This window comes from Juglans microcarpa x Juglans regia, chromosome 3S (assembly GCF_004785595.1).
Source record: "Juglans microcarpa x Juglans regia isolate MS1-56 chromosome 3S, Jm3101_v1.0, whole genome shotgun sequence".
In the NCBI taxonomy this organism is placed as follows: Eukaryota; Viridiplantae; Streptophyta; class Magnoliopsida; order Fagales; family Juglandaceae; genus Juglans; species Juglans microcarpa x Juglans regia.
This window is the reverse complement of record NC_054599.1, coordinates 3620220-3636083: the sequence shown is the minus strand read 5'-3', so window position 1 is coordinate 3636083 and position 15864 is coordinate 3620220. Positions and strand designations below refer to the sequence as shown.

The 15864-nt window shown below is 37.6% G+C and overlaps 2 protein-coding genes and 1 pseudogene across 2 annotated transcripts; 1 reads left to right on the top strand and 2 right to left on the bottom strand.

Moving 5' to 3' along the window:
* The first annotated feature begins 251 nt into the window (after window positions 1-251).
* On the top strand, window positions 252-2389 carry LOC121257869 (annotated as a pseudogene).
* On the bottom strand, window positions 2209-6983 carry LOC121257817 (probable beta-D-xylosidase 7). The gene is made up of 6 exons (XM_041159066.1): window positions 6387-6983; window positions 5994-6299; window positions 5128-5297; window positions 4900-4997; window positions 3045-3809; window positions 2209-2911 (listed from the first exon to the last, which is right to left on the bottom strand). The coding sequence occupies exons 1-6, from the start codon at window positions 6792-6794 to the stop codon at window positions 2331-2333; spliced, it is 2328 nt and encodes a 775-aa protein (XP_041015000.1). The 5' UTR covers window positions 6795-6983; the 3' UTR covers window positions 2209-2330.
* A 6744-nt stretch (window positions 6984-13727) lies between these two features.
* LOC121257868 lies at window positions 13728-15153 on the bottom strand. The gene is made up of 3 exons (XM_041159120.1): window positions 14952-15153; window positions 13948-14322; window positions 13728-13846 (listed from the first exon to the last, which is right to left on the bottom strand). Exons 1-3 carry the CDS (start codon window positions 15151-15153, stop codon window positions 13728-13730), a joined length of 696 nt encoding a protein of 231 aa, XP_041015054.1.
* Window positions 15154-15864: the final 711 nt, after the last annotated feature.

Below are 15864 nucleotides of genomic sequence, written 5' to 3'. Positions count from 1 at the left end.
AAAAATAAAAAAATTATATATTAATTAAAATTTAAAGAATATAATGACCAATCCCATGCTAATGTTCTCGCGAGTGATAAATGTTTCAAGGTTTTTATTTTGTAGGTCACAAGTAAGTAATTAGTCGACACGGAGGAAGCAAAATTCACAAAATACTTCCATGGTTGCCGCTCGCAGAGTGGCTTATCGTAGAATAGCCCCTCGAAGAGCCATATTCCCTTGATTTCCAATTTTTGAATCTGTCAGCAGCAATGGCGGTCTCGTGGAGGCCAACTTTGCCTCTGATTCTGTATAGGAGCCTGGTTGTGGATTTTTCTGTACCTACCTTCTTTATAAATATTCCTCCACTAGAAGTATAGGGTTTATCGATAAAATTGATACCGTCCAGTTCTAAAATCAAATCTTCGCTCTCATCGTTTACGAAGAGTGGATCAAGATTCCTTCGTGCAAAGTTCAACAAGCCACCGACATTGAAGACGGCCCGGAGGACTTGAAGGTGATGATAGGCGCCAATTTGCTCTTGCTGGGTTCAGAAGCTGCCTTTCTCAACTTTTATTTCAGAGACTATTACATGTCAAATCCTTTCGGGTAACACCCCTGGCGATAAGAATTGGAATGGTCTCTGATTTTTTTTTTGGAAGTAAAATTGATTTTTTTGATGATGCAGTCGAAGCCCGATACGCTGCTAGTCTTGGGAGAATAATCTCCGGTTTGGCGTTAAGAAAGTAATACAGAGAGAAAGTGTGGATTTATAAATGGGAGCGGAAGGCGCTACTGATGCAATGAATGAGTTTGGGGAAATCAGACAGACAGTCCATAACTTTGGTTAGAAAGCAAATACTATTTTATCTGGGTCTGGTCCTGTTCTCCTACTTCACTTCCCTTTACACAGGACAACAGGTGGCAGCTGTAGTGGGGTTCATGCTTTTACGAGAGAGTTCCATTACGCTGGATGGCAGGTTGGTGAAATTCTTTTTTTCACATTGGATTATCGTTTATCATGGGAGTTTGGTGGGAAGAATTTATGATCGTGTTTATGTAATCAGCCTGTTTTTGCAATGGATCTCTTTGGAAATTTCCCTTTCAGTTTGGTGTTAAGCTTAGAGCTGGATGTCGAACGCACTCTCCTATGGTTTAGTAACAAGAACTAAGACTGTTGTCCACTCTATTTCATTGATCATTATCACCTCTAAAAAAAATCACGTTGTAGAGGATGGTGGGAAGTGATTTTCCATTATAGACAGGAACGCAACCGTACCTATATGAAATGATTTACATTACTTTCGTATCCGTGTTCATTTTTTCAGCAGAAGTAGTGATAGTGTGACATGCGTTTGCTGTGGTATTCATTTACTGTGTCCTTCACTTGGTTACAAGCACTTATACTAGTAGAAGTTCTCTTTTCTTTATTCTGAATTTTGTCTCCAGGGGCTTGGGGGGATTGGGCCATACAAGTTATCGCACACTCTCCCACCAAATGCTACCGAATACATTTTTCAGGCTCTTAAACAAAGGTAACTACATGCTGTTTTAATTTTAGGTATATGCCCTTAATTCATAAGGGGAGTATTTGCCAACTCTCATTCTTTGTCATATCCATCTTTTTGTGGAGGAAAATTATAAACATACAACTAGTCTATAATTATTTTACAACTCTATTTAAAATGAAGGATAAACCTATATTCAGTATCCATACCTACCACTTGCCCCTTACGTGGGGCAAATGTCCATCCAACACCACCTTTGAAGTTGGTAATTATTATTAGTTCCTATCACACTTCCAACTCACAGAATTCCCTAGTGTTAATGTTAATTTGTTGGCTTATTCTAATGGAAAAACTTGGTCCAATTGGATTGTAATTAGTTTGGTTAGATACGTTCGGAATCTTTCAATTATGGTATTTACTAAGGTTACTCTACTAGCCATGACCTGGAATGCAAGAATAGCCCCTCCATTTCAACTGTCAATTTCAGAAAGTTTGAGGGCTTCAAGATGATGACCAAAACCTTTTCTCATCATGTAAATTGTTGCAAATCGTTTTAGCGGTGCTTTATCGTGCTAATTGCATGTACTTAGAGCACCTGCAAAATACAAAAGCGGTGCTTTTTCGTGCTGATTGCATATACTTAGAGCACCTGCAAAATACAAAATGAAACTGACTTTTGCCTTTTACTTACGGCAATACTGAATCAAATCAGAGGAAATTGCTTATAATTTGTATCTGCATCTCATTCAGTTTGAGTTTTTCAGGTTCAGTTTCAAGCAATGAACTGAAATGGCTACAACTTAGTGTTACAGCAGTTATTGATCATAAGTGGGTACCTCAATTTCAAATGGAGATGGAAACCGGGTACTCTTCATCACCTACAACCAAGAAATGTAGACCTGGCTCAATCACCATCAAGCCAACTTCATTGGCTCTGGAAAGGTGTTCACAGGGACTTAACATAAATCCAACTTCAGCACTTTCCCCAGCATTTAGCTTTACACTCTGGAAACCAACCAGCTGTTTAACTGGACTCCCATTGCTGGGTTTTTCCTTCCTTGTAAATAGCAATATCGGATGCTTTCCGGCCATCTTTCCATTATTTTTTATGCCAATGGTGACCGAGAACTTCTTCCCCTCACAGAGTTTCTCCCCCAGCTCTGAAACCAACTTGGCTTCTGGTGTCTGTGTAGCCTTTGATGGTTGATTCAACTGGAAATGAAACTTGCGTTGTCTAACAGACGAGAAGTTGTAAGCATAGTTTGAGTAGCTGAGGCCATAACCGAACTCAAACACCTTTTCACCTTTGTAGAAACGATATGTACGTCCAGGATAGCCTGATGATGGTTCCGACCTCATCCTCATGTCTGTCATTGGTATTTTTACGAACTCTTCAGGATACCACGTCACTGGCAATCTTCCTCCTGCATGCAAAAATGAAGTATAATATTATCAAACCTGTGCTTAAACGAAATAACCAGTGCCTGTTCTCTCTCTCTCTCTCTCTCAATCTTTTAGTTGCAAAATTTATTTATGAGCCAAGTGTAAATTGCCCACCTGGGTTATGGTCACCAAAGATAATTTCTGCAAGAGCAGTTCCTCCAGACTCGCCTGGATAACCAGCCCACAGGATGCTTCCGATTTTTTTGTCACGCTTGGCTGAAGATATATCAACTGGACCTCCAGAAAGAAGAACCAGAACAACAGGTTTCTTGGCTGCTCTTGCAACACTGGTGATAAGTTTCTGTTGTTTTCCAGGAAGCACTAAATGCAGACGATCATGGGACTCCCTCTCTTGAGTTTGGTCCAGTCCCATAATCAAAACCACATAATTCACCCCCTTGGCTATTTTGACTGCTTCTTCAATTGCAGCTGAAGAACAGTTCACTGCATTGCAACCCGGGTGGTGGATTACGTTTTTGACGTATCTCTGCAATCCTGCCAGCGGGGTAACAGATTTGCATGGAAGGCCTGCATAGTTTCCCAGAAGTGTTTTAGAAGAATCTGCATTGGGGCCTATTACAGCAAGGGACATGGTTGTTGTTTGTGACAGTGGGAGCAGTCTGTCGGAGTTCTTTAACAGGACAATGCCATTTCGAGCGGCTTCAAGGGCTAGATCCTGGTGCTCTATGCTACAAACTTTGTCTGGACCGATGTTGCCAAAAGGCTGCTGAACTGGATTGCCATCAAACAATCCTAGCCTCATTCTGACAGAGAAAATGTTGTGAAGCGCTCTGTCTATTTCAGATACACGTAATTTTTTCTGCTCTACAGCTTTCTGAGTGTGTTTCTGCAAGTAGGATCCACAATCCACATCCATACCTGAAAATAATGTTCACAGTACAGATAGGCAACCGTTCAAAATTGACTACTTCACAGTGTCTGTGTTTTTTTATTTGTTGAGAAATACTTGTTACAGAGTTACATAGAGATATTTACTTGGTAACTTTACATTGTTTAGCCACGTCAGATTATAAACTTCCTTTTATAAAATTTCTATTTAGACCTAATAATTTATTTATTTATTTATTTATTTATTGCTTTTCTTGGCTGGTCTAATTGTATTTGAGTGCAATATAATTCCTATCAAATTTTAGAATGAAACTAAATCCATCCGAAATAAACTTGTAGACCCAGGCATTCTTTGTGTAACGATGCATTTTCAGGTATTTTTAGATATTTTCTTATCAAACATCCTTTAAATATAAAATATAAAATATTTTTCAAGTATAAATATTCATTACATAATAATACCAATCTTCACTATTACACAGTCTATTACGTGGTACTACCATATAATAATAAAATAATAAAATTAAGCTTTTTATTATATGATAATATCACCTAGAAAATTTGTATAAAAATTGTTCCTATCATCACTCAAACTAGAAAGTCCATCTAAAGGGGCTGCTGCTGGGAGTCTAAAATGGACTAACAGTGACGGCCACTTGATGATTATTGACTCTAGAATGAAAGGCAATTACCCCGTGTAAGTGGGGCCATGCAATTAATAATTATGGTCCAAATTCAAGGCAAAAGACCGAGAGTTACAGACAAATTTGAGAATACATCTCCATCTCATTTTTTTTTTTTAAATTTTTATATAAAATATAATAAATAATTTATTTTTTTTAATTTTTAAAATAATATTAATATTAAAAAATAATATTCTAATAATATTTTATTTAACTTTTAACTTTTATCTTAACTCATCTTACTGGCAGCTAAAATTTAAAAGAATAAGTATTGGATTCGACCTCTTCCAATGTATAAAAAATACTTGCCGACAAAGAAGTTGAGAATAAAGAGACCAATAATATGTGCAGGAAATAGCATAAATTATACTTTCAAATATGTTAATATTTTTAAAAGGAAACTAAAAAGGAAGAACAATAATGGGTTCCCACCATACCAGCTTTGAGGACATCTACAACTGCATCTTCTGGTGTTTTAGCATATCCTTGTTTTTCATAGATGATAGAGACCGCATCACAATCTGAGGTGATATATCTGATCATTTCCAACAGAAAAGAAGAAAAAGAAAAAGCAATTTTTAGTCTGCAAAAAGCATGTATAATGTCACCTTTCACAAGAAAGCTGTAATGGTTTATGCATATAAATAATGTTTTTTTTACTTTACCCCTGGAAACCCCATTGTCCTCTAGCAGTTTTGGATAAAAGATTATAATCTGCACAGCTTGGGACCCCATTGACACGGTTGTAAGCACACATTATCCCACTGGCTCGACCTTCTTGTCTGCAACTCTCAAATGGAGGTTGATATGTGTCTGCTAAGTCTTGCTGCGTGACCTGAAAGGTATAAAAGACGATGATGACATGATAGCAATTTAATCTGTAAAATTATATTTTATAAATTAAATTCTAACATTGGTTTGTAAATAAAATTACTTTCAGCAGATCCACTCTTTAAAGTTTCTTGAACAGTAAGAAAAGGGGGAGTGTTGGTGGGAATTAAATTCCTTTCATCAATAAATATTATTTTGAAGACGACAGTTACAGAGAAATTAATTAATTTTTTTTGTTGGTGGACTTGTCTCCTTTCAATACTAAGCATCGTGTTCTTCCTCCAAAATGATCTTCTTATAGATCAGAAGTCTCTTTTAAATTGAAAGACACATTTAATCTGAAATTGGCTTCTATATATTTCCTAACTGAAAAGAAAAAATCATTGCTGTAATAAACTCAGCATTGGAGACCCATAAATAAATACAAAAAAGTGATATATATGAATCCAAAACACACCAGAATCCAAAAAAAGAAAAAAGGAAAAAATGGTGCAGTCCACTAGCTTGACTTATTAACCTTATATGATATATCTATAAAAAATCAGTACTCGAAACAAGGAGGAATCTTTGAATTATATCTATTATGTTCCAAAGAGGCAAAATAAATAAATAAATAAATAAATCATAAAAGAAAGCAAACAAAAGCATGAGTTCCTGCAAATTAAATTAAATATGAGGGACTTTGAAGTTGGAGATTTACACGAGCATCGAAAACAAATCGGTTCACGCCCTTCCAGTCGTCCAAATCGTAAGCTGTAAAATGCTTGCAGCAAGCCGAAGCTTGAAGATGATGCCCGTCCTCGAGCTTCCCACCGTCGTAGGAATCTCCCTGAACGCCTCTCACATATGCCACTGCATATTTTCCTGTGACTAACGGATCCTCTCCAGGTGTTTCTTGCCCTCTCCCCCACCTTGGGTCCCTGAATATATTTATGTTTGGAGCCCAAAACGTCATGCCCTTTGCTTGCCCAGCATTGTACACTGCCCTGGCTTCTGTCCCAATCGCCTTAGATTCCAAATTTCCACAGATAATGATCAAAAAACATTGTCCGTAATTAATTGTACGCATAAGTGCACGAGAACTCAGACTCACCTGGCCGATGCGATACCAGAGATGGGCATCGAAGGAAGCAGCAGTAAGAATGACTTGAGGGAAGCTTGTGGCAGCCGGGATTGTGCCATTGAAAGTGATGCCGAGTCCGGCGTTGGCGACGCCGTGTAAAGCCTCGGACCACCACTCGTAGCCGGGGATGCCGAGCCGGGGGATTGGAGGCGCCGAGTTAACGAGCTGAGAGATTTTCTCATCCAATGTGAGGCGGGAGACAAGGTCCCGGACTCTTTCTGTGATGGGTAGTGAGGTTTTGCAGAAAGTATAGGACTTAGTTGATGGGTTGGACGAATCACAGGAAAACGGAGGCTGAGTTGATTCGCCACAATGAACGAGCAGTAGAAGAAGGAAGAGAAGGGTTATGAATGAGATCAGGCTTTGAAGAGTCCCCATTCTGTGTAGGTTGGTTTGCTGAGATGAAGAAATGAAAGCAGAAGAGGGACCAAAGTTATAGCTGCAAAGGTCAGTGAGAAAGTAGAGTGAGCGAGGTTGATCGTTGAGGTTTAGGTTGAGCGACAAAGTTGTCCTACTGCCTTTTATTTTACATGTTGTATGCTCTACGACAAAGCTGTCCCATGGAACTGAAATGGTTTGGTCTGTTTTTAGACAAAATTTAATCCGAATCGTTATGTAGCCATTTTTTATTTTCAAAAAACAATTTCGTATTGGTTATTTTTCTAAATCGTTACTTCCGATTTTATCGGTTTTGATATGATTCGATCTGATTTTTTAGTTTTAATAGTAGTATTAGGGCATAAAATATAATTAATATAATAATACACATTTGTATACTAATGTATACTAATTAATTAAAGCAGAATTTAATTAATATACTAATGGATTATGTATTTATTAAAATGTATATGTTGATAATTTATTAGGCCATAAAATGTTATTAATATATATTTTATTTTTAAAACATATGATCAAATAAATTTTCATGTTTAAAATTAAAATTTTATGTTATAAATTATAATAACCTTATATATAATTATAATTTATATTATTATATATAAAAATTATTATATATAATATTAAAAAAATTAATTTAAAAATATAATATAGTGAATCGGTCCGGTCCAATCCTAAAAAACATAGAACTGGGACAGGACTGGTATCAACCAGTTTTGGAACTAAGGGAACGAGTCCAAAACCAGACCTGTTCCACTGGTTCGGGCCGATTTTCTGGTTAATTTTTACAACCCCATTGAAATATACAAATTAAACTTGACTTGAGAAACATTCAAAAGCATGGATTAGTGACTTTTGAAACCCTCGGGCCACTACACATAAAATAAAGGCGAAATGCTACTACTAGCTGTGTTGTCACGTGATTATACAAGGTGTTGGGTGGTCTTGGACCTCTCTCAACATCAAAAGTTAGCTCGATAGTTGATAATTTTCCTACACTTACAAACTAACTACCAGCCCCTTCCACAATCAATGTGGGACAACCCCAACAATGAGCAGCGACAACGTGTTTCTCCTACAAACTGTTGGGCCTGAAACTGTTGTTAATAATGGGCTCTGATACCAGTGTTAGGTGGTCTTGGGCCTCTCTCGACCTGAAAAGCTAGCTCAAGATGTGAGGCTTTCATTCACACTTATAAACTGACCACCAGCCCCTTTCCACAACCGATGTGGGACAACCCCAACAATCTCCCCCTCATACATTGGCCCTGGGTCGGAGCAGCGACAACTCATTTCTCCCACAAACTGTTGGGTCTGAGACTATTGGTAAATCTGGACTCTGATACCAGTGTTAAGTGGTCTTGGGTCTCTCTCAACCTCAAAAGCTAGCTCAAGAGGTGAGGCTTTTCCTCACACTTATAAACTGACCACCAGCCCTTTCCACAATCGATGTGGGACAATCACAACACAAGGGATAGAGAAAATCTAGGGTTTTTGTATTTTTCTCTTTGTATTTTTGGATGTCATTTTGTCTTAAATATATATTTTTATTTTTTTAATAAACCATGTGGCACCAAATGGTGCCATGTCAATGAGATAAAGTGAGCGATATAACTGAAGTGGCATAATATCAATTCTCAAAATACAGAATTGCATGTATTTATGTTTTGAAAAAGATTAGTCAAAAGTTTGGACAATATTATTAGCTGTTAGAATTTTTGATAAGTGGCAATAAATGCTCTAGAATAAAAAATACTCTTTCACATTAGATTTTCAAATTTGATAATCTTGATTCGATCCTTTAAAATTCTCGAGTAACTGTCATGACTTTTAGAAAATAAGAGAATGCATATACTAGTTTTTTGGAATTGAAAACTACGAATTACATTATTCACAATGTCTCTTACTGGGTGTCCTAATCGGTTATGCCAAATGGTGGAAGAAGTTTTGACTCCAAGGAAAGCAGTGTGTTGTTTGGACTGATTGGTGAACAAGCCTTTCAGGTGCATCGGATACAAGCCATCTTTACTTCGGCCTTGTAGAAGAACTTGATTAGTTTGATTTTCCTTCACAAAGAATGTACCAAATGTTAGAATAAAATTACAAGTATTATCATAACATAAATTTTGTATAATTATAAGATTGGCAAAGGCTTATGGGTATTAAAGGTCTTATGTAAATGTGAACCATTAGAGAGGAGAGTTGAAGAACCAATGTTTTGAATGGGAAGAGAGGAGCCATTTCCCACTATCACAATGTCTTATCCTGGGAATGGTTGCTTGATGCTGAGATTGTCTTGTAGTGTTGTTATGTGATTGTTGGCAGCACTGTCGACATACCAAGTCTGATCATCATCTTCAACTTAAGTAGCGTTTGTTTGAACTACCATGGTTGCAAGTTGAGTGGGACGGTGACACCCTTAGTAGCTAAAACCCATTCGATGATAGTTAGTGGGAGGGCTTGATGATCGGTCTTCCCATAGATTTGGTAGGGTACACGACCTAGGTTTCTGAAGCTAGTGGTGGATTTAGGTTGTTGAGAAGAATCTGTTTGCTTCGAACGAGGTTGTTGTTGTTGTTTGGGATAGAAAGACTTGAAGGAATTATGAGGTTTTTTTTTTCTTAGAAGGATAGGATTTGCCTTGCTTATTGGAAACATGACAAGATGGTTGCTTTCAAGTGGAATGGTGCAGCAATGAGACTCAAGTAGTGCCTCAAAGTTCAATAACAATAACTCAAATTGAAATGATTCAAAGGTCATGGGGTCTCTCTAGTGGCAAAGGAATAACTTGTTACAAAGATTGTATATGTTGGGTGGAAACCACTAACGATATAGGAGATGAGATCACCATCTTCAAGATATTTTCCCACGACAACAAGCTGGTTAGCAAATTGCTTAGCCAACTCAAGATATGTCATGCATGATTTTGATTCTTGGAGGAGAGTTTGCGTAACAACTCGACCCTAGAGGTCCAAGGAGTTAACTCTAGTTACCCGATAATCAATTTCACATTGCTAATAAATTTACCAAAGGATTCAATATATACACTTCCAATGGCTCTAAATCAAACATCAATACTTCCAACTCATTTAACTTCACATAACCGCATATCAGATTCTCAATACCATAAGTCAGATAAACTAAATTAACATCTCCACAAATCTCAAAGAACATAATAAAATAAAATAGGGTTTACATAAGTCTCCTTAATCATCCAAAACATACAGAACTGCGTCTACTGAATAACTAAAATCCACCAATAGCACTAGTACCCTGTGGTACTCATCTACTATCCTCAACTAATTTTGCCCATGTACTATATTACTAATCATCAGCTGAAACATCAAAACCATCTAAAAATATTGTGAAGATAAAGGGGTGAGTTATCAATAACTCAGTAAGCAAGGAACATATACTAGTATGTAAACATGAGCATTTACAGAATTTAGAACAAAAACATTTCTTTCAAAATGCAGAAACAAAATATTTGTTTTCAAAATGCATAATCAAACATATTATCAAAGTATCAGAGCGAAACTTTCATAAAAATTTCTTATTCAAAATCATTTGGCATATCACAGACTAAGACCTTATCTTCATATTATATCAAAGTATCACATCGGGACAAATACCATGTTTAACCCCCCGAGGTAGGGATATAAACCACTATTATACCTGTGGCGGGGCCGTATGCCACTATTATACCCATAGCGGGGCCGTATGCCATTACTATACCCATGGCGAAGTCATATACCATGTTTAACCCTCGTGATAGGGTTATAAACCACCATTATACCCATGGCGGGGCCATATGTTACTATTATACCCACGACGGGGCCTTAACAAAGACCGAGCAGAGGTAACATCGAAAACCTATCATATTAAGATACATAATCAGAAATTCATGTCAAGGTATTCAGATGACACATCGTACCAAAATAGATTACTGAACAGCTTTCGATCATTTCACATACTCAAAATAGTATAGTTAAAACGTTTTCATTCAATCAAAGCAAACATTTAGCTTTTATATTCGCTCTTTTTGCACAATTTAGAAATGAAATGCAACAAAATAAGCTCATGTCTACATCAGTCATGACAGAAAAATACTTCATTCTTATACAGATTTCATGAGTATGCAGAAAACTTATTTGAGGTTGTTTTCAAGTTCCTTTTCAAACAAACATGCATATTTTCAAAATCAACCTCAGTCACTTTCTTTAATGCAAAATTAGTATAGGCACCCTGCTTACATGACTCTCGTAGTGTATTGTCTAAAACTTGAGTACGAACTCTAGCAATTTCAACACCTATACAAAGAATAAGCACTGACATATTAAGAACCTACACAAACACCTAAAACTACTCAATTCAGCAACTACTCAATTATAACGACAAATTAAAGCAAGGCCATAATTTGTAATTAATTCATCCCCCTCACAGCAAGCATCACTACCCATTTTCTAGCAACTAACATAGTCCAACCAGCCACATACCAACAAATAGAGCGCACATAACAGTTCCTCTAGCCATGCACAACAATCTAGATAGCTACATGCCCACCCTGGACACCACAACATCAAACCAGCCAATCCCATATCGACCCCAAAACAATCCTTCACTCAAACTCCGACAGCCAACTACTCACCCAAAACAACAATACATATCAAGTCTCCTCCGTTCACAACTCCACACAAGTAGAAAACTTCTGAAATATCAAGCAGCACCCAACAAGCTATAATACCATTTATAGATTATGCCCTACCAAAAATAACTAGCTTAAAATTTTAACAATTTCCAATTATTCATGTCACACAACCATTAAAAATAAAAAAACACTTAATATTCTGAATATTGTACCTAATCATGTGCGATGAAACATGGGGTTAGGGAGTGATATTCATTGCCTAGAGATGCGATTACTTCTCAACTATGACTGACAAGAAGAAAAATTGATTTCATTCAGTGGAGCAACCACATTGTAGCATGGTTAACTTGAATTCTCCTAAGAGGGGGAATTACCTTGGCATCAAGAATCAAGGTGGTTCACACTTTGACTAGAACACGACAACCAATACCCAAAGAGAGTACTGTTGCACAAATATACAACGAAGGAAGTATACACCTAAAAATAAAATAACTAAAATGTAAAATAATAAAATAAAACAATAGTAATAAAAATACCTTTGTAATACTTCGGGTGGCTGGATGAACACCAAGAGAATGAGAGATTCAGATTTAGAGAGAGAGAAGATTAGACTTACTAGTGATTCAGATACGATGGATCACAGTGACTGAAATCGACTAAAGTGAAGAGGGACTCTGAAAATTGTGCTACAGTTTTTCATAAATCAAACAATGAAACAAAATGGGGTGAAATAAAATAGAGTGTGTGTGAGAATCAGTGAGAATCTGTGTATGCGTGTGTATGAATGGGAAGAATAGAGCATGCGAGAAAAGCTAGAAATTAAAAGGAGAAGGGGAAAAATCTTACCAGTGTGGGACAAAATCAATCGGTTATGGCCCTTGATGGTGGAGGTGCATGGTTGGGAGGTGATGGAATGCTCTGTGAAGAGGAATTGTAAGGATAGAAAAACCATCCACAAATGAAGATAAAAAGAAAAAGAAAGGGTAGCAGCAAGAGGGGTTGAGTAATGGGAGAAAAGGAAACAAAAGATAAATAAAACCGTGTGGACGTGGGAGAATGAAGATTGGGGTGGAGGGATTTTCAGGTTAAGGAAAACTGCTAGAGGGAGAAGAAAAAAAATTTGCAGAAAACTGGGCGTGGGGGAAGGGGTATCAGGGAAAGAAAAAAAACTAAAAAGGGGAAGACTATCTCACCTAACGACGTAGTATTTTGGGTCTTCAGATGATGAAAAAAAAATTATGGGCCTAGGCCTTGGGCCCAAGTATTATATTCTCCCCCTTTATAAAAATTCCGTCCTCGAAATTTGTCACAAGTTCTTAGGATCTCTATCAAACAACCGTGGGTACTTGACTCCATCTCATCTTCTAATTCCCAAAAGGGTTCACTGATAGCCTGATTATTCTATACCACTTTAACTAATGGAATAGTACAATTCCGTGGCACTTGTTCTTTTCTCTCTACAATCCGCATCGGCTCTTTCGTATAAGTTAGATTTTCCTGAAGTTGAATAGGCTCATAGTCAATAACGTGGTCGGGTATGTACTTCCTCAGCATACTACCCTATAAGCCACTAGGCTAATCCGATCAAGAATCTCAAAGCGCCCGACATATCTAAGGCTCAACTTGCCCTTCTTTCCAAATCTCATGACTCCTCTCATCGGTGCAATCCTCAATAATACCTTATCCCCGACTTCGAACTCTAATTGACGACGACGATTATTTGCATAACTCTTATGTCGACTCTAAGCTATTCTCATTTTGGCTCAAATGATTTCTATCTTTTCTGTTGTTTTCCGTATGTTTTCTGGACCCAAAATTTGTCTTTCCCGAACTCGTCCCAATACAAGGGAGATCTATACCTGCTACCATATGGTGCTTCATAAGGTGCCATCCCAATGCTAGCCTGGTAGCTGTTATTATAAGTAAACTCGACCAAAGGCAAGTGTCGTATCCAGGTTCCCCTGAAATCCAGCATACACGCCCTCAACATGTCTTCCAAAATTTGAATGGTCCTTTCTGACTGACCATCCGTTTATGGGTGAAAAGCAATGCTGAAATCTAACCTAGTGCCCATGGCCTCCTATAAACTTTACCAAAATTTTGAAGTGAAACGAGAATCCCTATCTGACACAATGGAAACGGGTACCCCATGCAATCTCACTATCTCCTATACAAATAGCTCGACTAGTTACTCCAACTTATAAGGAATTTTGATAGGCACCAAGTGAGCAGTCTTTGCCAAGCGGTCCACTCACCCAAATTGCATCTTACCCAGTCAGTGTCCATGGTAGGCTTGTAACAAAATCCATAAAAATATGCTCCCACTTCCATCCTGGAATTTGAGTGGTTGCAATAATCTTGCTGGTCTCTGATGTTCCACTCTCACCTGTTGGCAAGTTAGGTATTGTTCTATAAAGTTGGCAATTTCCCTTTTCATACCATTCCACCAAAAAGATTCCCTCAATTCCCAATACATTTTTGTACTACCTGGGTGAACTATGTAAAGAGACCACTGCGCTTCTTTGAGGATGATTCTTTTTATTTCTTCATCGTCTGGCACACACAATCTACTTCCGAACCTTAAAGTTCCATCTTCAGAAATGCTGAACTCGGATTTATTCCCTTCTTTTACTTCTACCACCAATCTCACTAACCCTGAATCTTCTTTCTGAGCATGTTTAATTCTGTCTATCAAAGTTGGTTGAACCATCAAACTAGCTACCAATGCTTGCTGGTCACTAGTAACAACCTCAATAACAACTCTTTCTAAGTCCATTAATAAGTGGTGTTGAGTGGTAAGAGTTGCAACTGCTGGTCCCAATGACTTCCTGATAAGTGCATCAGCTAAGACATTAGCTTTGCCTGAATGGTAGTTAATGGTGCAGTCGTAATCCTTGATTAGCTCAAGCCATCTCCTTTATCTCATATTCAGTTCCTTTTGAGTGAATAAGTACTTCAAACTCTTGTGATTAGTGTAGATTTCGCATCTTTCACCATATAAATAATGCCTCCAGATCTTAAGTGCAAAGACAACGACTGCTAACTCCAAATCATGTGTGGGGTAATTTTGCTCATATGCCTTCAATTGTCGTGAAGCATATGCTATAAGTTTCCTGTCTTGCATCAATACACACCCCAAACCCAACCATGAAGCGTCACTGTAAACCACAAATCCTCCTCTCTCATTGGGGACATCAGAACTGGAGCTGTCACCAATCTCTTCTTCAATTCTTGGAAACTTTCCTCACACTTTGCAATCCATTCAAACTTATTATTCTTCCTGGTCAGGGTGGTAAGAAGAACCACTATTTTTGAGAAACTATTAATAAACCGACGGTAATATCCAGCCAAACCCAAGAAACTCCTAACTTCATGCACATTAGTTGGTTAAGTCCAGTTAACTACTACTTCAACTTTCTCGGGGTCTACTGAGATATCGTACTTTGAGACCACATCTCTAAAAAATGAAATAGACTCAAGCCAAAATTTACACTTATTCAATTTAGCAAATAACTTCTTATCCTTGAGTGTCCCAAATACCTGTCTCAGATGCTTTTCATCTTCAACTTTGTTTTTGGAGTAGATTAATATGTCATCAATGAACACCACTACAAATTTATCCAAGAATTCGTGAAATACCCGATTTATCAAATCCATAAATACAGCTGGGGCATTAGTTAGGTCAAAAGGCATGACTAAGAATTTATAGTGACCGTACCTGGTTTTGAATGCTATTTTAGGCACATCCTCTGTCTTGATCTTCAATTGATGATAACCCGACCTGAGATCAATCTTAGAAAATACCTAAGCACCTTGTAACTGATTGAATAAGTCCTTTATACGGGGTATCGGATATTTATTATTTATAGTTATGCGGTTAATTTCTTTGAAGTCAACACACATTCTCATTGTCCCATCCTTCTTTTTCACAAACAAAACTGGAGCTCCCCAAGGTGTCACACTAGGCCTGATGAAACCTTTGTCTAATAAATCTTACAATTGTTCTTTGAGTTCAGCTAACTCAGATGGTGCTATTCGGTAAGGGGCTTTGGGAAGAGGTGTCATGCCTGGAGCTAGTTCAATGGCAAACTCTACTTCTCGCTTGGGTGGTAGTCCAGACAAATTCTCAAGAAATACCTCTAGATATTCTCTCACAATAGGGATATTCTCTAACTCCAATTATTGCTTTGGTTCATCTACCCCTCAGTTATAAGAGATATAACTGGTGGAAAAGCAGATATCGAGAATGGATTGGTTAGCTTCTGTTTAAAACAGTCAATACTGGCATAACCGGAAGCTAACCAATCCATTCTCGATATCACATCAAACCCAATCATAGGAAAGACTATCAGGTTAGTTGGCATTTCTCTCTCGCTAATTGTTATTGGACACTTATGCAAAATG